Source organism: Oryctolagus cuniculus, chromosome 7 (assembly GCF_964237555.1).
Source record: "Oryctolagus cuniculus chromosome 7, mOryCun1.1, whole genome shotgun sequence".
NCBI lineage: Eukaryota > Metazoa > Chordata > Mammalia > Lagomorpha > Leporidae > Oryctolagus > Oryctolagus cuniculus.
The window spans coordinates 162,768,221-162,790,146 of record NC_091438.1 but is presented as its reverse complement, the minus strand read 5'-3'; the positions used below and the strand labels follow the sequence as shown (position 1 = coordinate 162,790,146).

General features: G+C 68.9%; 1 protein-coding gene across 6 annotated transcripts in view; it reads left to right on the top strand.

Annotated features, from left to right (window-relative positions):
- TP73 (tumor protein p73) overlaps nt 1-20,754 on the top strand; it is a 64,394-nt gene extending 43,640 nt beyond the window's left edge. For 5 of the 6 annotated variants that reach the window (XM_070077071.1, XM_070077069.1, XM_070077070.1 and 2 more), the window contains 11 exons: nt 1,040-1,282; nt 11,491-11,677; nt 12,160-12,275; nt 15,051-15,160; nt 15,514-15,656; nt 16,007-16,095; nt 17,436-17,560; nt 17,980-18,128; nt 18,591-18,729; nt 18,981-19,074; nt 20,282-20,754. In XM_070077071.1, the coding sequence (XP_069933172.1) occupies nt 1,040-1,282; nt 11,491-11,677; nt 12,160-12,275; nt 15,051-15,160; nt 15,514-15,656; nt 16,007-16,095; nt 17,436-17,560; nt 17,980-18,128; nt 18,591-18,729; nt 18,981-19,074; nt 20,282-20,611 (1,725 nt within the window). In that variant the 3' untranslated portion in view covers nt 20,612-20,754. The remainder of the gene's footprint in view (nt 1-1,039; nt 1,283-11,490; nt 11,678-12,159; nt 12,276-15,050; nt 15,161-15,513; nt 15,657-16,006; nt 16,096-17,435; nt 17,561-17,979; nt 18,129-18,590; nt 18,730-18,980; nt 19,075-20,281) is intronic. The other variant, XM_070077074.1, reaches the window with a different exon arrangement.
- Nucleotides 20,755-21,926: the final 1,172 nt, after the last annotated feature.

Below are 21,926 nucleotides of genomic sequence, written 5' to 3'. Positions count from 1 at the left end.
GGTGGAAGGGGAGGTGCCAGGGCGGAGGGACCCCACTTGCTGCCGACCGTCCTGGGGTGCCAGGCTCACTGCCCAGCTGCTCCTGTCGCCTGCGTCCCCGTGGGAGCTGCTGTAATAGCACCTGGGAAAGTGCCCTTCTGCTCTGGGCCTCAGTTTCCATCTCTGTAAAATGGGCAGAGCACTAGATGAGTGTCTGCACCCAAGCTTTCTGTGTCCTGCAAACAAACCCCAGTCACCGTCTCAGAGCAACCGGATTTGGAAGGAGGTCTCACAGGTGACCTCTGGGGGAGATCTGCTCTGTCCAAGGTCAGAGAAACCCACGAGCGGCCGGCCACAGGAGGCAGGGCCGGCCAGCTGCTGGGGCAAGCTGGCCTTTGGGGGCCCAGGGGACACAAGCACACCAGTCCTGTCCTTGGGCCTGTGACCCAGGGGAGGGGCTGGCTGCAGGACCCTACCTGGAACAGAGAGCAGAGGACTCTGCCCACAGGCTCCTGGGGGAGGGGCTGAGGGAGGTGAGGCTGAAATGGATGCTTCGGCTCGGTCACTGCCACGCAGCCCCCACCCTGTCCCGTCCCCCAGGACCTCCCAGGGACCCCAGGTGCAGAACCCGCGCCCTGGGGCCGCCCCTGCCCCGCCTCGCTGCCTGGCTCCCGGGGCCCAGGGGCTCCCTGCCTGGGAGATGAGGAAATCCAACCCCAGTGCTGGCCCTGGGGGCTGCAGTGGAGCCCGTGGGGGCACCAGGGGCTGGGCACTCCCCGCTGGACAGTGCCCCCCAGTGTGCGGACTCCGTCCCGCCCGGTCCGACTGGGTGGCTCTCCCGAAACCCTGGCACGCGGGAGGCAGGCGCAGAGGGGAGTGAGGTGAATATGTCAGTTTATCCGGACGCAAGTAGCGGCCTGTTGGGGTGGGGGGGCCCCAGGAAATATCTGGGACGGCTGGTGCCGGCTGGCCCTTTAAGGCTCCTGTAACAGGACACCTCCGGGCCGGGACAGCCTGACTGTGTGTCTGCTCCCCTCCCCTGCTCCCCTCCCCACACCAGGCCCAGTTCAGTCTGCTCGGCAGCACCATGGACCAGATGAGCAGCCGCGGGGCCGCCGCCAGCCCCTACACCCCGGAGCACGCCGCCAGCGTGCCCACCCACTCGCCCTACGCGCAGCCCAGCTCCACCTTCGACACCATGTCGCCCGCGCCCATCATCCCCTCCAACACCGACTACCCCGGCCCCCACCACTTCGAGGTCACCTTCCAGCAGTCCAGCACCGCCAAGTCAGCCACCTGGACGGTGAGTGCCGCCCCCCGGGCTCGCGGGAGGCGTGTCGTCGGGCGGAGCTGGGTGCCGGGGCTGGGCTGTCGGGTGGACAGAGGCGGCCAGCCTCCCTGCGGGGCCCGGAGATGACAGATGTGGCACCACGGGGTGGGGGCACACGGCAGCCCCAAGGCTCTCGGCCGGCTTCCTGCACCTGGACGGAGTCACACGAGGCTGGCTTGGGGGGCTGCATGGGGGCCGCCTCCTCCAGGCAGCAAGGCGCAGCCACTGGCTGGTGGGTTTGGCTCTGCCCACCTGGCATCCGCGGTGTCACCTCCGAGCAGGGCCACAGCACGGAGGACGCTGGCCTCGCAGTGCCGCTCCTGGGAGGAGTCTGGCCGGGTCGGGGTTTGCCCAGACCTCCTCCACGCGCGCCCACGGCCGGCCGAGAGTGCTCTGAGCTTGGTTCGCTCTAGAAACTGCTCGTTCCTGTTTCACAGCCCGGGACATCGAGGCAGGGGAGGGGCAGTGCCTGCTCCCAGCTCTGCAGACCCAGTAGCCAAGGATGCCGGAGTGAGCCCGCGGCTGCGCCCCAGCCTCTGAGCCACACAGCCTGTCCTGGGCAGGGAGACAAGGGGATGCCGGGGCGGGGGTGGGGGCCAGAGTGCGGCTGCAGGGCGCCCCGCAGGGGGCACAGGACAGCGCTGGGGGGAGGGGCAGCGCCAGGGGCCCTCAGAGTCCCTTTGCCCCTCCAGGATTGAGCACTGCCCGGCACGCTGCAGTGGCCGTGCCGACTCCCGGGCAGCGCGCAGGAGCCCCCGAGGCCCTTCCCCTTTAAGAGCTGGGGTTGGGGGGGCAGTGCAGAAGGCAGGGCGGAGCCCGGGTTAGTCCAGGTCGTGCTGTGCAGGTGGCCGCCAGGCCTGGGGTCTGGGGCCGGGTCCAGTCATTTCCGGTTCTTGCTCTGGCGTGGCTCCCCTCCCTCCCCGCCCCGTGACTGGCCCACAGTCAAGCGAAGGTGGAGCCCGGGTTCCAGGGGCTCGGGTGGGGCGATCCTGACGCCCGGTACGGGGCTCCCAGCCCGACCCTGACCAGGTGTGCAGACCTGCAGCTGTCAAGACCAAGTCCACACTCCTGGCCACAGGGCGGCGATAGGAGGAGGCCGAGCCTGTGCCGTCCGCGGTGCGGAGCTGAGCCGCGGCAGGACCCCGGGCCGTCTTCATTATCATGGGGGAGGCGGCAGAGCCGGGTCCTCCCGAGAGACGGCGGCGGCTGAGCTGCCCTGGGCTCTCTTGGTTCTCAGCTCTCTATGGGGGAGGGGCCAGGGCCACCCCCCTGCTCCACTTTGAGGTCTGGCTGGGTGACCTGGAGCTGGGCCAGGAAGCCCCTAGGGCGTCGTAACGGGAGGCTCACTGCCCCCTGCTCCGTGTCCAGACCGTGTGTCCCCCAAGTCCTCTCTCTCCACTCCAGGGCGGAGGCAGGGTCCCTCCCACAGGGGTCTTCCCCTCCGCTGTGAGGGGCTGTGCTGCCCAGGTGTTTGGAGGGCGCCCTCCGTGGGGACGGCAGGCAGTGGGCGAGGATGCTATGGGGCGGCTGCGGCGCCTGGGCACTCGGGGGCGCCTCGGGCAGTCCGAGCCGGTCCCCACCCGCTCCCCTCCCCCCGCCAGGTGAACCTCACGAGGGGCAGGGGAAGCTCTGACCTGTGGGCCGCCCGCAGTCTCCCTGCAGCCGGGGGCGGGATGCTGCTGCCTGCGCCGCGCCCCCTCCCCAGCCCTGTCCCTGCGGGGGCGGGGGGGAGGTGGCACCGACATCGTTAATGAGATTTTTGGCACCTCAGCTCTCTGGGCACAGACCCCTGGGGGCTGCTTTCCCGGCCCAGGGAGGGGCCGGCGGCTGCTGGGGTCCAGCCTCGCAGGCACTGCCCGGGCTTGCTGTCCTGGCTCACTGCACGGCCTCAGCACCGGGTCGCGCTCCGCCCACCACGCCACCGGCGGTAACCGCTGTGTGAGTCCACACTGACCGCTGGCTTCCTCCTCTCCCGGTCGGGGAGGAGCCCCTCACCACACCTGATTGGCCACGGCTAACGCCTTCACCACACCTGATTGGCCACGGCTGCTAACGCGGCCCTCGGCCTCTGCTTCGCTGAGGTCCACTGTGGGCCATCTGCCACGTGTGTGCGTGGGAGACGATACAGGCACGCCACATGCGTGCACACACACGGACATGCAGGTGCACCTGTGCACGGGATGCACATGGTAGACACCCCTCACACGTGCACACGTGGTCATGGGTGTGTACAGGATGCACACACCTATACACAAGGCGCCCCGTACATGCACACATGCGGACACACAGGTACACGTGTGTATCTGATGTACACATATACACACAGCACCCCATAATGCACACATAGGGACATACAGGCACACGTGTGCTCCTAATGTGCACACGGTACCCCACACATGTACACACACAAGGCCCATGTGTGTACCTGATGCACACACAAGGCACCCTCACGCATGCACACACACAGTACAGACAGACATGCCTGCACACATGCAGGTCTCCCTGGTCTCAGTCCCACAAAGACCGGGGGCGGGGAGAGGTGGGTGTGGACCCGAGAGTACAGCGGAGGCCAGCGACAGCCAGGCCAGCGGGGCAGGAGGAGCGCCAGGGGGCGGGTGGCGTCCAGCTGCCTGCTGGGGTCTGGGTCTCCCCGACTGTGACCTCGCTGCTGCTTCTCCGCCCTTGGTGCGCCCCTCTGTGGGGACGCACGAGCTGGCCTGCAGCCTGGGGAGCGGCTGGCCGGGGTGGGCCCTGTTCCTGGACCCGCTGGGGATCTGGGCAGCGACCACGGTTGTGAGCAAGGGCCTGGCAGGCACCAGGGACGCCGGCGCCTGGTGGACAGGTGGAGCTGGCCGAGGACAGTGAGAAGCCAGTGCTGGGGTCAGAGCCCTTGAGGGCGACTCTTGTCCTGGGAGCCCCCACTGATGGCAGCGTTGCGGAGGGCCGGTCCCAGGGTCCCTGAGCATTGGGGAGGGACAGGAGCGGTACCCTGTGCCTAGTCGGAAGGGCCCCGTGCGGGCAGCCCCGCTCCTCCCCTTCCTGCCCCCCACGCTGGCTTGCCAAGGAAGGCGGCAGTCGTCGGTGTGCGAGAGCTCCGGGGACAGGGCCCTGAGAAGGGCGCCTGGCCCGGCGTGGTGTCTGTGGACCCCTGGGGCAGTCTGAGTGCCTGGGGGACCGGGCGCCACGGTGTGGTGGCCGGGACGCAGCACCCGGGGGACCCCAGATCCACCTGTGTGTGTCGCTCCCGGGGCCAAGCTGGCCCCACGTGGGGCGGGCGGAGCACACGGCCCAGGGAGGGAGTGCTGGGGAGAAGGAGGCTGACTCAGTGCCGCGGGTTCGGGAGCCGAGTTTCCAGGCCCTGGTAGCAGTGGAGGTGTCCCAACACGATCGCGGTATCAGTTACGTGAGCCTCCAGTTTATGGAATGCGTAAGTGGAATTAATATCTTTTACTGGCACCAGAAGCAATTATGTGTGTTTGAAGCCGAGGGAAGAGGCCTGCCCGTGTTATTGTGGAGCTGAGGCGTGGATTATTAGGGGAAATTGCTCACGTCGTGCGCGGTCCTGGCCGCAGTCAGCGCTCGCGGCCCAAGACACCGTTGTGTGTTCTCTCCCTGCCTCCCGGGCAGCCGGAGGAGCCCTTGGCCCTGGACGGCAGGACTCCGCCTGGGAGGCCCGGCTCAAGCCCCTGGGGCCTGGCTGAGCTTGGATGCCGGCAGGCTGCTCCCAGGAACCAGAGGGGGCCCTCCAGCCCGCACGGCCTGGTTCTCCTGGGGACAGGACCCTGTGCCCGCTGCCGTGGGCATGGCCTGGGGCTTGCTTGCTACAGGGCAGCTCCGGGAGCTGGGGCCTGTGTGTCTATGAATGGTGGAGTCCATGGTCACTTCCGCAGACCCCTGCGCTGTGCGGTGGCCCGGCCAGGACACTGTCCCCACCCATTCTGTTTATGGGCAACGACACCAAGCCTGCAAGAGGGCAGGGCACCTCGCCTGACCCCTGGCTTTGCCCACACAGCTTGTATGCGGTGGGCGCTGCCTGTGCACCCTGGGCTCTGTCCTGAAGGTAGCTCTGTCCCCCACACACTGCTCTAGTTCTGGGGGCACAGGTCTCTGCGTCCCTCAGGGGCCCCAGGTGGACCAATGAAAAGGAGGGACCACCGTCCTCTTGGGGGTCAGCCCTGCCCGTCCCATCGTTGGTGGCAGGCTCCGCCCATGTTCTGTGGACAGATGCTTCTCCTGGACGCCACCCCAGCACATGTTCGCCTGCCAGGTGCCAGGCCCACGGCACCCCGATTCCACCAGCAGGGGCAGGCCGGCCCCGCGCTCTTCCCAGACCCTGAGCTGGAGCTGGGCGAGGGCCTGGGTGGCCGAGGCTGTGCGGGGCGCGGCCCTTGGAGGACGCACAGCTGGAGTTTGCTTCCTGGTCAGAAGTCGGTTGTGAAGGGAACCAGTGTCTCAGATCCCAAAGGTAGAGGCCAAACGCTGGGAGTGTGGGTGCCCCGGGCGCCGTGGTCCGGTCTGTGGCCCTGCTGGCCGAGTGCTGCCCCCGGGTGTGGTACCAGGAGCCACTTCTGCCTCCAGGTCTAAGAAGCTCGGGTGGAGGGAGCGGGGAGTCACGGGGATCAGAGCCCGGAGGGAAAGGGCGCCCCTCCCCCTACACCGCAGGTCCAGGGAGACCCGGGCCTGGAGGCGTGAGGGGGCCGCAGTGGCTGGGAGTGGGCGTGTGCTGCTGGGCCTTTCCCATGGCGTCAGGGGCGCCTGGGGAAGCCCCCTCCACTGTGTGCCTTGGTGTCCTTGTGTGCGGGGTGGGCCCAGCCCGCGCCTGCTGGGCCCCAGGGGAGAACAAAGCGAGTGATGTTGCGGCCACGCTCAGCCCTCAGGGCCTGGTACCTGCAGGTGCAGGGTTGGGGGGGGGCTCCGAGCTCCAGAGGCCAAATGCTCCCAGCCCCAGGGGGCATCCCTGAATATTTAAACTCAGGCTGCAGCCAGCCATCGCCTTAAGTGCAAGTGGCCACTCCACACTGGTCCCCAGCTCATCCCCTCTCCCTCTGTGGCGGAGCCCCGGGGCTGCCCCCAGGACGTGCTGGGCCACTGATGCCCACTGACACCTGGCCAGCCCCCGTGTGCAGTGGCACGGCAGAGGGCAGTGGCACCGCTGGCCCCAGGGAACCCTTCCGGTCACCACGGCCAGCGATGCCCGGCCAGCTCCAGGGACCTGGGTTAACCCCGCCTTCTTGCTGAAGCCACACGGGATGAGGTAGCGGGGGCTGCACCCCTGCCGCTAAGGGGGCCTTCCCTGTAGTGAGGAGGGGTGGGCCGGCGAGCAGCTTCCCGCTCTGCCCGTTTGGCTCAGCGCCCTGCTCACCGGGCCCTGTGAGGCCATAGGAGAGGCCAGCCAGGGGCTGCGCACCCTCAATGCTGGCCAGGCTGGCTGCCGGCAGGAGGTCCAGGGCTCCCAGCTGGCCAGCCTGACTCCCTAGGACCCAGGTGGAGCCCCTCCTCCTGCTCGGAGGCTCTGCCCTGGGCTGGGGGCTGAGCGAGTGGTCACAGCGCCCGCCGCCACCTGCTGGGGACGGGCTCCGGGAGGGGCCTGAGACACGGGCTTTTCACACAGCGTCTGGGCAGCAGAGTGGGGCCGGAGCCGTCCAGGCTGGCCGCCCCACCCTCCCCACCAGACGGCTGTGCTGGTCTCCGTCCCTGGTTCCAGGGGAGCCCCCTCCCCCGCAGGACCGGGGGATCAGCCCTGCCCCGGTCCCCGTGGTGCACCTGACCCTCGCGCTGGGCTGCAGGCCTCGCGGAGCTCACAGGTGCTTCAGGGGTCCTCCTGGACCGCGACCTCAGGACCCCTGGGTGGTGACCGTGACCGGGAGGTCTGGTGACACAGGAAAAAGCCCACCCAAAGCTCAGTCTCTGCTCTCAGCCCCGGCACAGGAGGGCCCGTGACCCAGGAGGAAGGGGCTCCCAGCCAGCTCTGTCCTGCCTGGCGTCGCCAGCTGGGCCCTCCTGCCCAGTAACAGCGTCGGATCCCACGGGCCGGGGGCTAGGATCCCGAGGCTGGCTCCCGCCCCCTCCACATGCCAATCACAAGCCCCTGGTGGGTGTCCCTGTGCTGGAGCCCGGGTCCCCACCTTCTCTCAGGTCCCGTTAACGTGCTGGAGTCCCCAGGGCACTGAGACGCTCTGACGTCCCCGGCCACTCTTCCCGAGGAGGGTGCGGAGCGGACGCAGGCGGGGGCGGGGCCCTGCAGGCGCCCGGGAGCTCCCTGAGCTGGTCCTGTGGAACCACTGCCCCCTGGGGGTCCTGGCGCTGCGAGCCCTCCCCTCTCATCCGGCCTTGGTCTTTCTGGCCAGCAGCTCCTTAGCCCCCCAAAGGTGCCCTCCTCCGCGAGGAGTCCAGGGATTGGGGGTCCCTGCCGGGAATGGGGTCTCTGTCTCCGAGCGCCACGTGGGCAGAGGGCCCTGGCCCCGGCTGCCCGCCCTGGCTCCGCTGCAGCTCTCGGAGGCGAAGCTCTGGTCGCTAAGACGGGCTGGAGGCCGTGCCAGTGCCCAGGGGGAGCAGAGGCGCCGGACAGCGGCGCAACTGTTCACAGGAGGGGTCTCCCCGTCTGCCCGGGCCTCTGGCAGCAGAGGAAAGCCCCTCTCCCCAGACCCCTCCCCGTCCTCTCCTCCCGGCAGCCTCAGCCTCGCAGCCGGCGCCCTGTGGGGCCCTCACTCGGCATAGGGCACAGGCCCCTGGGTCTGCCTCGGACCCCTGCCTCCCTCCCCTGCCCTGGTATTAGCCCAGGGCAGGCCACGGGAGGCCTCAGCTCAGCTGCGGCCGAGAGTGGACTGGGAGCCGAGCAGCTTCCAGCCCTGTAGCCTGGGGGTGGTCCCTTGCTCCTGGGCCTCGGCTGAAGTGGGGGTGCACCAGTGTCTCCCACTGTCTCCCACTGTCTCCCACAGTGGCTCACCTGCTTGGGACCTGACTGGAGGTCCTGGTGAGCCGGCTGCTTCGTGCCTGAGGGTGCCCCCGCTCGCCCAGGCCCACTTCTACCCCAGGGCGATTTCTCGCTCCCAGCATCCGACTCCCGCCTGGCGCCAGCGGGGGGCTCATGGGGAGCACAGCGACCCTTGGCTGGGCCAGGCCCTGGCTTGGAGCCCCAGACTCGCAGGCTGTGGACGCCCCTGCAGCCTGCCACAGCGGGAGGGCCAGCACTGCCCCAGGCTGGGGGCTTTTCCGGGGCAGGGACCCTCCCTCCTGTCCTACCAGGACCCCCCGACACCTGCCGGAGCCCCTCCCCCATGCAGCTCGGCGCCAAAAGGTGTGCAAGGATGGCGGGAGATGGGGGCTCCGGGGCTGGTGTCACCCGGGGTGAAGGGGACCCAGCGGGGCCGGCATCCAGGGCCACCCAGTTCACACCAAGTGTGCTGTGCGTCAGCCCTGGGAGCTGGGGGGTGGTCCACGGCCTTCGGGGTGGTCCTCAAAGGGTCCGTAGCTGTGGCTGTGGCTCTGAACACACACGCACACGCATGCACACGCGTGCTTGGAAGGTGGGTAACTGTGGCTGTACAAAAAATCGTGTAAAAAATGAAGCCACACTGCAGGCCCGTCCCCAGCATCTGTTGTAACAGATTCACCGAGCTGGTTAACGGTATTTGCGGTTTGCAAGAAGCTACATGTCCCGGGAAAATGACAGACAACTTATTATCACCCCTCCACTGTCCTCCTGCCCAAACCTGCCCGCGCCAGGAGCCCAGCTGCTGGGGAGCGGGGAGCGGGCGCGAGGAAATCAACAGCCCCTGTGCCCACCCCCCCACCGCCCTCTCACCCGCCGCCCCCGCCCAGCCCTGCCCACCGGGGCTCCCAGCCAGGCCGGGTCCACCTTGGACCCCGTGGGGAGGAGAGCAGCAGCTGGGGGAGGGCCCGGCACACGGAGGTTTGGGCGAAGCGTTTGCGGCAGGCAGACGGAACACGCGCGTCCCAGGCAGGCAAGCCCAGGCGGCTGTGTGTCAACAGCCGAAGATAAATACGATTTTATCGGCTCCGAATCTGTTGAAACACATCCATCTAGCGGTCCGGGGAAGGAGGAGGCAGGCGGGAGCAGAGGGAGCGTCTCCCCGAGACCAGGGCGTCCTCTCCTGCCCGGTCCTCCCGGAGCCCAGAGGTCTGTTGGAGACGGAGCAGGAGAGGAGCTGGGGGGGGGGGGCTCCTGCCTCCCTGGGTTCACCTGTGTCAAAGTGACCTTTGACCTGATGTTGCCAGAGGCGCAGAAGCCACGGGTGGGCGACTCCGGCCAGGCTGGGCGTCCCTGGCACAACCAGTCGGTGTGGGTGTCCCGAGGGCCACATGAGCACTGGGCTGGGGATCAGGGCCAGGCGTGCGGTGCAGAGTGGACCGGGGCTGCCCCTCCGCTGCTTGCTGGGCTGGGACGTGCCCACCTCGGGCGGCTCTGTGTGCCAGCCCTGAGCCCTGAGTCTGGCTGCCAGCTATGTGGGTTCCAGGATAGCTCGTGGCCACCAGGCTCCCCTGGAGAAGGGCGTCCATCTTGCCCCCACACCCTCACAGCCCCCGGCCCTGGCCCCGTCCTCACTGGCCTTGGATTTCCCCAGACCACCTAGGCCCCTCCTCAAGCTGGGCCCACGGGCAGCTGCACCTGCCTCACGTGCTCTGGTCCAGGCACCCTCCAGAGTGCAGCCGGCAGACCAACTCCGGCCCTGGGCTACCTCAGTCTGCGACCTGTGAAATGGGTGCATGGCTGCACCACACAAGTAGGCAAGGGGACCGGGCCAGTAGAGGCAGGGGAGAGGGACAGGGAACCGCAAGGAAAGGCCGCAGGTCCAGGCTTCTCACTGCGTGCTCCTGACAGGGCCGGGGCTGGCAGCGCCCCCCCCCCCCCGGGCGCATCTGCTCCAGCAGTGGCTTGGTCCTCAGCCTGGTTCCTGAACGACCCAGACAGAGAGAAGGGGAGAGAGATCTTCCATCCTGGCTACTCCTCAAATCCCCATAACCGCCAGGGCTGGACCAGACTGAGACCGGGAGGCTGGCCAAGGGCACACAGGGCTCCTGCAGCCCATTGTGGGGGACCCCACACCTGCAGGGGTGGGAGGGGAGGGGTGCACTGTGCCTGCTGCCGCCCTGGTTCTGCCAGCAGCTCCCTGTGCTGGCCTCAGTTTCCCCGACCGCACCATGGGGCACTCGGGGCTGGGGTGACTGTGCCTCTGAGTTACTGGGGCTCATTCCGAGGAGTGGAGTGGAGACAGAAATGGTCCTGTGGGTCCCAGACTGGGGGACTTCCTGGTGTCCCTGTCCCCTAGGGAGGACCGTGTGACGAGGCTCCTGCGGCTCCCCCGTAGCCAGACCCAGCTCGGAAGAGTGGGCACCCGCGTGGTGGCCTCAGATGGCCCTCAAGGCCACTCATAGAGTCACGAGAGCTGGCCCGAGTCCTCACACTGGACCTCCGGGCAGGAGGCTGGAGGCTCCGACGGGCGGCCCCCTCGGCGCGGTGGCCCCCGGCCATCCAGGGTGGAGCTCGCACCCCGGGAGGGGGATGCTGGGGCTGTGGCCAGAGGGGCCCCCGCAGAGGCCCAGAGCCCCGAGGTCGGCTCCTCAGCCCGAGGTGGTGTCGGAGCCCCCGCGCTGCCCGGGCCGAGGACCCTGCAGTTCTCTGCGCGGCCTGACCGCGTCAGACCACGCTGCCCACACCGCACGCACCCGCCCAGCTCTGGGCTTTTAAAACCACGCTCGGCGCAGCAAACCCACCTCTTCCAAGGGCTGCCGTCGGGGGTGGGGGCCTGGGCTCACACGGGGAGCAGCAGGGCAGGGCCCAGGCAGAGCCAGCTGCAGCCCGCTCCCCAGCACCTCCTCCTGGCTCTCCTGTCCACACCATGCCCACTCCCCAGCACCTCCTCCTGGCTCTCCTGTCCACACCATGCCCACTCCCCAGCACCTCCTCCTGGCTCTCCTGTCCACACCATATGGGCCCACTCCCCAGCACCTCCTCCTGGCTCTCCTGTCCACACCATGACCCGGCCGCCACGGGGCCTCGCTGCCCCGCGTGGACGCCCGGCTGCTGCAGTGCCCGGGGGGCGCCCTCCCCGAGCCTGCTCCACCCAGTGGGCGGGGCAGGTGCCTGCGGACCCCTGCAGGGCCGCTCGGGCTGCTCCTGGGGCGGCTGGCGAGGGACGCCCGTCTCCCCCTCCCCTCAGTACTCCCCGCTGCTGAAGAAGCTGTACTGCCAGATCGCCAAGACGTGCCCCATCCAGGTCAAGGTGTCCAGCCCGCCGCCGCCCGGCACCACCGTCCGGGCCATGCCCGTCTACAAGAAGGCGGAGCACGTGACGGACGTCGTGAAGCGCTGCCCCAACCACGAGCTCGGCCGGGACTTCAACGAAGGTGGGGGCTGGGGGGAGGGGCGGCTGGGGGAGGGGAGGCGGGGGGGATAAGCGCTGGGGAGGGGAGGCTGGGGCGGCTGGGGGAGGGGAGGCTGGGGGGGAGGCTGGGGGAGGGGAGGCGGGGGGACGCACGCTGGGAGATGCAGGACCCCCACGATTGGGGTGCTGGTGCGGGCTCAGCTCATGGGGGCTCTCAGGAAGCAGGTGCCTCCAGGCCCCGTTCCCTCCTGGCTCCGACCTGCCTGCTGACCCAGCTCCAGGGCAGGGTCTGGGAGGAAGCGGCCTTCTGGGACCGTGGGAACCTGAGGGGCCCAGGTCTCCCCAGTGTGCCTTGTGATGCTTCTGGCTCCCCTGGGATCGGCAGGGCCACAGAGCCCAGAGGCGTGGAGCCTGCCGGCCCCCCTGGGGGCCGCTGGGCAGCCATGCACCTGGCGGGGGTGGGACGGGGCGGGCGCCTCCCTGAAGCAGTGCGGCTCCCGGCAGGACAGTCGGCCCCGGCCAGCCACCTCATCCGCGTGGAAGGCAACAACCTGTCGCAGTACGTGGATGACCCCGTGACCGGCAGGCAGAGCGTCGTGGTGCCCTACGAGCCCCCGCAGGTAGGCCTGGGGCCCGGCTGGGTCAGGGAGCCTGGAGGCAGCTGTGCGGAGTGGGGGCTGCGGCAGACTCCTGCGGCGCGCCCGCGGGCCCCCGAGGCTCCCTGCTGCAGGTGAGGGGCTCCTTCCTCACCCACCCGGGCCCTGTCCATCCATGCATCCACCCCTGGCATCTGGCAGCTGCTGGGGCAGAGCCCCCGGGGCCCCCTCTGGGCTCCGTGTCCCCAGCTGGGGCGGTGGGGTGGTGGGAGGGGCTGTCGGCCAGGCTGGGGGACAGGGGAAGGCCCTGCAGGGCTGGGGCCTGGACTCAGCTGGGGAGAGGGAGGCTGCAGAGGGCAGAACCTCAGCCAGGTGGGAGCCCCTCAGGGACTTGGAGGCGGGGTGCAGGGTGGAGGGGGGGTGCAGGGTGGAGGGGGGTGCAGGGTGGAGGTGGGGTGCAGGGTGGAGGGGGGTGCAGGGTGGAGGTGGGGATGCAGGGTGGAGGCGGGGTGCAGGGTGGAGGTGGGGATGCAGGGTGGAGGTGAGGTGTAGGGTGGAGGTGAGGTGCAGGGTGGAGGCGGGGCACAAGGTGCAGGTGGGGTGCAGGCTGGAATTGGGGTGCAGGGTGGAGGTGGGGTGCAGGGTGGAGGTGGGGTGCAGGGTGGAGGTGAGGTGCAGGGTGGATGTGGGGATGCAGGGTGGAGGCGAGGTGCAGGGTGGATGTGGGGGTGCAGGGTGGAGGTGGGGGTACAGGGTGGAGGCGAGGTGCAGACTGGAGGTGGGGGTGCAGGGTGGAGGTGGGGTGCAGGGTGGAGGCGGGGTGCAGGCTGGAGGTGGGGGTGCAGGCTGGAGGTGGGGTGCAGGGTGGAGGCGAGGTGCAGGGTGGATGTGGGGGTGCAGAGTGGAGGTTGGGTGCAGGCTGGAATTGGGGTACAGGCTGGAGGGGGGCTGCAGGCGTGCTCGGGTGGGGAGACTGGGCATTCTGATCTGAAACAGGAGGTTCTAGGGTTGCGGCCCCCATTCTGAGGCTGATGTGGGGCCCTAGGAGGGCGCACCTGGCCTGGGGAAGCAGGAAGCTTGAGAGGCCCTGCAGGGGTAGTGGTGGGGTGGGGCTGGGACAAGAGATTTGCTAGGGAGGGCGAGCCACTCTGACTTCTCCACGCTCTTAGACCCCAGGACGCCCTCCCCAGGACCCCTTCCCTATACCTGGGTCTGACACCAGGCCCCCCAAGGCTTCCGCACCCCCACCTACTTGGCCTGCCCGGAAAGCAGGAGAGCGGAGCTCGCGCGCCCCCTGGTGGCGGCTGTGGCCACAGTTCTGTGGAAGCCCACAGTTGCCGGATTGTGTATCCTGACCCAGAGACACCACGAGAACTCCCCATTCTGTGGCCCCCGGTTCACCTCCCAGCCCTGCCACAAGCTGACTGGGAAATCCGAGTGTGAGGGGCGGGGTCCATACCCTCCAACACTTGCACACTTCTGCCCAGACAAACCCAGAGTGTGCAGACACGTGTCTCCAAGGCTGTGCACACGCCCTCACATAGCTCCCGGGCATCAGTTCCAGCCCCTGTCACAGAGGTGATTGGGGCAACTGGACCGTGGGGCTCTGTGCTTTCCTGAGAGCTGAGCGGGGGTCTGAGCCCCCTTGGATCTCAGAGCCAGCACAGCACTCAGTGCCTGTGGAACTGCGTGGATAGATGCAGGCGTGCCCGGGTGCATGGAGGGAGGGAGGGAGGGAGGGAAGGAGGGGTGGGTGGATGCATGGGTGGACAGGTGGATGGGTAGAAGGAGGGAGGGAGGGAGGGAAGGAGGGGTGGGTGGATGGGTGGACAGGTGGATGGGTGGACAGGTGGATGGGTGGGTGGACAGGTGGATGGGTGGGTGTGTGGACAGGTGGATGGGTGGACAGGTGGATGGATGGATGGATGGGTGGGTGGGTGGAAGGAGGGAGGGAAGGAGGGGTGGGTGGATGCATGGATGGACAGGTGGAGGGTGGATGGATGGACAGGTGCATGGATGGATGGGTGGGTGGAGGGAAGGAGGGAGGGAAGGAGGGGTGGGTGGATGCATGGATGGACAGGTGGATGGGTGGATGGATGGATGGGTGGGTGGAGGGAAGAAGGGGTGGGTAGATGGATGGACAGGTGGGTGGATGGACAGGTGGGTGGGTGGATGGATGGGTGGGTAGGTGGAAGGAGGGAGGGAAGGAGGGGTGGGTGGATGCATGGGTGGACAGGTGGAGGGTGGATGGATGGACAGGTGCATGGATGGATGGGTGGGTGGAGGGAAGGAGGGATGGGTAGATGAATGGACAGGTGGGTAGATGGGTGGGTGGATGAGTGGATGCATGGATGGACAGGTGGGTGGATGGACAGGTGGGTGGGTAGATGGATGAGTAGCTGGATGGACAGGTGGGTGGGTGGATGGATGGGTGGGTAGGTGGAAGGAGGGAGGGAAGGAGGGGTGGGTGGATGCATGGGTGGACAGGTGGAGGGTGGATGGATGGACAGGTGCATGGATGGATGGGTGGGTGGAGGGAAGGAGGGATGGGTAGATGAATGGACAGGTGGGTAGATGGGTGGGTGGATGAGTGGATGCATGGATGGACAGGTGGGTGGATGGACAGGTGGGTGGGTAGATGGGTGAGTAGCTGGCTGGCTGGATGGCAGAGAACCACAGAGCAGCCCCTCCCCGCCATGCCTACCTGGAGCTAGGGGCTGAAGGGGCTGAGGGCTCCCACGTCTGTGGGCAGAGCAAGCGAGCTAAGGCTCAGCCCCTCTCTGCCTCCCCTGTGCACAGGTGGGGACAGAGTTCACCACCATCCTGTACAACTTCATGTGTAACAGCAGCTGTGTCGGGGGCATGAACCGGAGGCCCATCCTCATCATCATCACCCTGGAGACCCGGGAGTGAGTGCCGGGCACACGGTGCTGGGGGAGGGGCGGGGCGTGGCCGGCGTGGCTGCGGTGCTGCAGACGGGGTGCCCAGCCTGTGACGGGTGCCAGCTTTGGAGCTGATCTGGGGGAAGAGGCTGCTCGGGGGGTGCTGGTGGGAGACAGGGACCTCCCTGGCTGCAGGGGCTGTTTGGGCGGGAGCTGGACCGTGGGAGGGAGCTTGGGGAGCCCCCGGCTGGTGTCTTGGATCCGCCTCACAGCTCACACTGAGCCCCTGAATCCGGCCCATCCACGCCAGCCCAGTGGGGTCCGAGGTGGGCAGGGCGGGCGAGCCCCCGGAGCTCAGGTTGCGCTGTGCCCCCCGACAGCGGGCAGGTGCTGGGCCGCCGGTCCTTCGAGGGCCGCATCTGCGCCTGCCCTGGCCGCGACCGCAAAGCCGACGAGGACCACTACCGCGAGCAGCAGGCGCTGAACGAGAGCACTGCCAAGAACGGAGCCGCCAGCAAGCGCGGTGAGCGGGGCGACGGCCGCGTGCCGGCGGGAGAGCCCCAATGGGGCCACCCTGCAGGTGGAGCTGGACGGGCCACGCCTGAGCTGGCCCCGCAAGGCCCTCTCCCAGGCCCAGAGGCCTCTGGCTGAGCTAGGCACGCACAGCCCCGATACCTCGCCGGTCCCTGAGCCTCGGGCCAAGGACATCTCAGGGCCCCGGCCCAGGCGTGGTCCCCCGGTCCAGCTCGCCAGCACAGGCTGCATCGCTGGCCGTGTCTGGGCTGCACCCGGGGGAGGGTGCAGGTGGCTGGGGGGGGCCGGTGTCCCTCGCGCGTCCCGCGGCTCAGCCAGCCCTCCCTGCCGGCTCTCCAGCATTCAAGCAGAGCCCCCCGGCCATCCCTGCCCTGGGCGCCAACGTGAAGAAGAGGCGGCACGGGGACGAAGACGTGTACTACATGCATGTGAGTGTGTGTGGCGGGCGGGGCCATGCATGTGAGTGTGTGTGGCGGGCGGGGCCATGCATGTGAGTGTGTGTGGCGGGCGGGGCTGTGGCCGGAGGGTGGCCCCTGCGTGCACCCAGAGCACAGACCCCAGGCCAGGAGAAGCAGGGACCAGCTCCCAGGGAGGCCGGGTGGAGGCCCCAGGCAGCTCTGACGTTGACCCGCCGAGCTATGGTAGAGTGGGGTGGGGTGGGGCCGACAGCTCACAGGAAAAGCGAGGCGTGGATTTCAAAAAACTCGCGTGCCCGAATAAACTTCTCATTCCATCTCTCCATGGACTTTTTAAAAGCGATTTATTTTATTTATTTATAAGTCAGAATTACAGAGAGAGGGAGAGAGTGGTCTTCCATCTGCTGGTTCACTCTTCAAATGGCCACAACAGCCTGGGCTGGGCCAGGCCAAAGCCGGAAGCTGGGCCTCCCGCGTGGGTGCAGGGCCCCAGGCACTCGGGCCTCAGCAGCCAGGAATCCACGCGGCGCCCGTGTGGGCTGCTGGCACTGCAGGGGGAGGCTTAACCCCTACGCCACAGCGCCGGCCCCGTGGAAGCTCCGGAGCGCCCTCCCAGTGGAGTCCCAGTGTGGGCCCCGCCTCCAGCACGAGGCACACACCCTCCAGGGTGGGGTCCAGTGGAGCCCCAGAGTCCTGCAGTCTAGGGCACATGCGTGACGGCACGCACACGTGCTCTCCTGCTCCTCCAAGAACAAGTCCCTCCCTCAGAAGCCCTGTGTTTCCTGGAGGAGGGGTGAGGGCAGAGTGGGAGCAGAGGCCGGGGCAGGAGCAGGGGCCGGGGCGGGGGCAGGGGCCAGGCTGGGGCGGGAGCAGGGGCCAGGGCAGGGGCCAGGGCAGGGGCCTGGGCGGGAGCAGAGGCGGGGCGGGGGCAGGGGCCAGGGCAGGGGCAGGGGCCTGGGTGGGAGCAGGGGCCGGGGCGGGAACAGAGGCGGGGCGGGAGCAGAGGCGGCGGGGGGGGGGGGGGGGGGGAGAGAGGCGGGGCGGGAACAGAGGCGGGGCGGGGGCAGGGGCCTGGGCGGGAGCAGGGGCCTGGGTGGGAGCAGGGGCCGGGGCAGGAGCAGAGGCCAGGCAGGAGCAGGGACGGGGCGGGAGCAGAGGCCAGGCAGGAGCAGGGGCGGGGCGGGAGCAGAGGCCAGGCAGGAGCAGGGGCCAGGCCGGGAGCAGGGGCGGGGGGCGGGGAGCAGATGGCACCACCGTTGGGGGCAGGGGTGCGCCCCAAGATGAGGTCTCTGCCCTGCCCTGCTCCCGGAGGGCGCGGGCACCCGGGAGAGCACCTGCCGTCCTGTGCGCAGGTGCGCGGCCGGGAGAACTTCGAGATCCTGATGAAGGTCAAGGAGAGCCTGGAGCTGATGGAGCTCGTGCCGCAGCCGCTGGTGGAGTCCTACCGGCAGCAGCAGCAGCAGCTCCTGCAGCGGCCGTGAGTGGGCGGGGCAGGGAGGGCGCGGGGCGGGGCAGTCCCCTCCGGGAAGTGCTGGGGGGGGCAGGCCGTCCTGAGGTCTCGGCGGGCAGCAGCCCTGGCGTCCAGGGTCTTGGCCTGGCCACACCTCCCCCACCAGGGGCCTTGCAAATGTCTGCTGAGTGCAAAGGTGAGGAGGGGGTGGTGGGCACGCCCCCACCTCCCTGACGCCCTTGGCTCGAGAGCAGGGCAGGGGGCAGTCCCGCGGCTGTGCCGGGCTGTCGTGAGGGGCTGGGCCACTGAGGACCAAGCTGCTGGCTGACGCCTCTGGGGGGGGTGGGTCTCCATCCACCAGCACAGGGGGCTCGGGCTTCCGTGGAAGTGCCAGGGTGGGGGCCGGGCCCCTGCTTCTTAACGCGTGGCCATCGCTCTCCAAGCAGGGGCCACTTGCAGCCTCCATCCTACGGGCCGGTCCTCTCGCCCATGAACAAGGCACACGGGGGCATCAGCAAGCTGCCCTCCGTCAACCAGCTGGTGGGCCAGCCTCCCGCCCACAGCTCAGCGGCCGGGCCCAACCTGGGGCCCATGGGTGAGTCCCCCAGGCAGGTGGGGCTGGTCCTGGATGTCTGTGCTCTGCCCAGGGCCCCAAGCAGGGCTCCTGCTGCCTGCCCGACTCCACGCACGGCCCACGCTGTCCACCCCATCTCGGGGCAGGGGGGCGATCGAGCCCCAAGCCCCGCAGCCCTGCACCTCCTCTCGGCAGCCGGAGGAGCCCGGGGTCCTTAACCTCTCAGCCAATTTTCCAACAAAGACAAAATGGCCACAGAAGAGCCATTCGCTATGGCCTAAGGCCACACCAGGGGACCCGGGGAGGTGGCACCTGGGCCTCCTTGCCCTGAAAGGTCCTCCCGAGGGTCCCGGGCAGTCAGCTGGGGCTCCCGCCGTGCGGCCTTCAGGCCTGGCTCTGGCCAGTGTCACACCTGGGCGTCTCCCCTGGCACCTGGAGCCTGGCCCAGCTGCTGTGGACAGCCCCCCCCACCTTCCTGTCCAGGCCCAGGGACGCTCAACACCCACGGCCACACCGTGCCTGCCCACAGCGAGATGAATGGCGGCCACAGCTCTCAGTCCACGGTCTCGGGGTCCCACTGCACCCCGCCACCGCCCTACCACGCCGACCCCAGCCTTGTCAGGTACGTGGGCTGCCTCTGGACCCGGCTCGTGCTGTCCCGCTGTGCACTAACCATGGGGGCTGTGCCCTGTCCCGTGTCTCACCTGCCCAGCCGACCTGACACAGCCAGGCTGAGCTGCAGCTTTGCCACCAGGGGGCAGTGGGTGGCCAGGACGCGGCCCCCAGCCCAGCCAGGCCGCCGCCCGCGAGGAGGACCCCACAGCCGGGTGCTGGGCAGGCGCTGTGGCTGTGGCTCTCACACTTTCTCTGCAGTTTTTTAACAGGACTGGGGTGTCCCAACTGCATCGAGTATTTCACCTCCCAAGGGTTACAGAACATTTACCACCTGCAGAACCTCACGATAGAGGTAACCCCCCGCACAGGGGCACCCCCCCGCACAGGTGCAGCCCCGATAGAGGTAACCCCCACACTGCACAGGTGCAGCCCCCCGCACAGGTACAGCCCCCACCTGCACAGGTGCAGCCCCACAGGGCCAGAACATTTACCACCTGCAGAACCTCACGATAGAGGTAACCCCCCCTGCACAGGTGCACCCCCCCTGCACAGGTGCAGCCCCGATAGAGGTAACCCCCACACCGCACAGGTGCAGCCCGAGCCCCGCCCCACAGGGCCAGCAGGTGCCCGGGCCTTTCTCTTCCTTCCTACCTGGGGGACTTGCAGAGGGGCGGCCGTCGTCAGCACCTGGCTGTGCGTCCTAAGTCAGCTCTCAGGAGCCGTAGGCGCCAGGGTGCTGTGTGGGGCACACACGGCCCCAGGCCCGGGCACCGGCCCAGCCCCACCGTCTGCAGCCAGGCACGGAGTCAGGAATGTAGGAGCCGGCGGGAGTGAGTCTAGGGCAGGGCCCTGCACACCCAGAGAAACGGGCGCAGGACAGGCGATGGCTGCACAGGGCCAGCGGGTCCAACATGCGCAGGGCTGGAGGACCCGGGCTGCCTGTGGGTCACTGGGATCCTGGCGGCTGGTAGCCTAGGGTCGTTGGCCAAGGAAGCGGGGGAGCTCTGGGACATGGCAGTCAGCACAGGTCCCCTGGGGGCTCCAGTCTGTGCCTCGGGGCCCTCCGCAGCCAGCCAGCCAGGCCCGGGCCCAGCCCCCCCACACACCCAGGCTCAACCCTAGCTCAGGGGCACAGGCCAGAGATTGGGGTTTGCCAGAGGCAGCTGGGGCCAGCTGCAGCTCACTCAGAGTGTGGCCGCGTCTGTGTGTCCACTAACCTCCCTCCCCCTCCACCTCGTCCCTGGTGACCCGCAGGTGGCTCCGAGGTCACCCTCCCCTCACTAGTGTGATGTGTGTGCTTGGCACGGGGCGGGAGTGGGCGGTGGGGATCAGGGCCGAGCTGCGATGGGCGGCCCCACCCCGAGGCTGGCAGGCCGTGGCCCCACCAGCGGCTGCCGCTGGCCTTCAGACTCTGGGCAGGGCCCGGGCCCACGCTGCCCAAGAGTGGCCTGTGTGGCTCCTCCCCTGCACCAAGGGTTGCGGGAGGGAGCGCCACGCCCAGGGCCGGCCCTGCAGCTCTGCCTGCCCCGCCGCCTGACGGTGGCCTGGTGCTCTTGCAGGACCTGGGGGCCCTGAAGATCCCCGACCAGTACCGCATGACCATCTGGAGGGGCCTGCAGGACCTGAGGCAGGGCCACGAGTGCGGGCAGCAGCTGCTGCGCTCCGGCGGCAACGCGGCCATCGCGGTGGGCGGCTCCGGGGAGCTGCAGCGCCAGCGCGTCATGGAGGCCGTGCACCTCCGCGTGCGCCACACCATCACCATCCCCAGCCGCGGCCCCGGCGCCCTGGCCGGCCCCGACGACTGGGCCGACTTTGGCTTCGACCTGCCCGACTGCAAGGCCCGCAGGCAGCCCATCAAGGAGGAGTTCGCCGACAGCGAGAGCCACTAAGGGCCCCGGGCTGGCGCCTGCCGAGAGCCCCGCGCGCTCTCCCTCCTGCCGGGGGCGGGACCTTCGGGCCGTGCCGGGAAAGGCCGGGTCCTTCCGCCAGGAGCCACCGCCCAGAGGACACGGGGCCTTGGCCGGCCCCAGCAGACGCCCGCTCGCCAAAGCCGCGTGGACAGCCTCACACGGGACTCAGGAGCGTTCCTGGGGACGTGCGTGGGAGCGGCCGGCCTGGGCGGGGCCACCCCCTCTGCCTGCGGGACTGAGCAGGGTCCTTCCGCGAGAACGAGGCTGCTGACCGCCCGCCCAAAGCACTGCCTGGCCTCCTGGTCTGGGCGGCGGTGAACAGCCGGGGCTGCGCGGGGCACCGGGACTGCCGGGTTCCCGTCTCGACCTGCTTGGGGCTGGGGATGCCCCGCGCTCTGTCTCCCCCGGGCGGGCACTGGGGACGCCTCTGCTGGGCCTGAGGACCCTGTGTTCCCAGCCCCCCAGTCTGCAGTGACCGTCCCTCTCCCTCCCGAGACGGAAGTCAAGTTTGGCTGGAGTTGGAGAAGTGTGGGGAGGAGGGTGCAGCCCCACCCCCGGCCGGGCAGTCCAGGCCCCGCCCCCGGAAGGTGCTGCCCGGGGTCACCGCCCCCGCGCCCTCTCAGCAGCAGGACACGTGCTCCGCGGACGCCCGGACGTTGTGTCTTTGATAAACGAAACCTTTTCTACAGCGGTCAGCCTTTTCTTTATTCCATTGTCAGCGTCCCTTTGCTGGACTCCAGCCCGGCTCTGTACCTGCTGAGTGACAGGCCGGGCAGGGCTGCCACCTGTCCCCGGGATGGCGGGACGACGAGAAAGCCAGGCAGGGCCGTGGACGGGCGGGGCCGCCCTGTGCTCCGTGCTCTGCACCCCACAGCCTCGTGTGTGGGAGGGGGGCGGCAGTGGAGGCAGCAGCCCGTGGGGGCCCGGAGGCTGGGGTCTGCACCAGGCGCGCCCTCCTGGTCCGCCTCCCCGTCCACCTCCAAGGACGCTCCCTGGGCGTGGCTCCAGCAGTGGTCATGTCTCGCGCTGGGTGACCAAGCTGCCCAGCAGGTGACAAGGTGGGGACCTCAGCCGAGACGCAGCTCTGGGCACGGGCGGCCAACCCCGTGCCTGGCGCTGTAGCGGCTCCCTTCCCGCGGGTGCTGGCTCCGGGCTCACGCCCAGGCAGACACATCCCGGTGGGCTCCGGAACAGGGCTCCCCTAGGCCAGTGGTTTGTGTGGACACAGGTGTGGTCCTCTCCCTTCGCCCTGTGCCTCCCAGGGGACCTCTGAGAACACAGCTGGGTGCCCTCC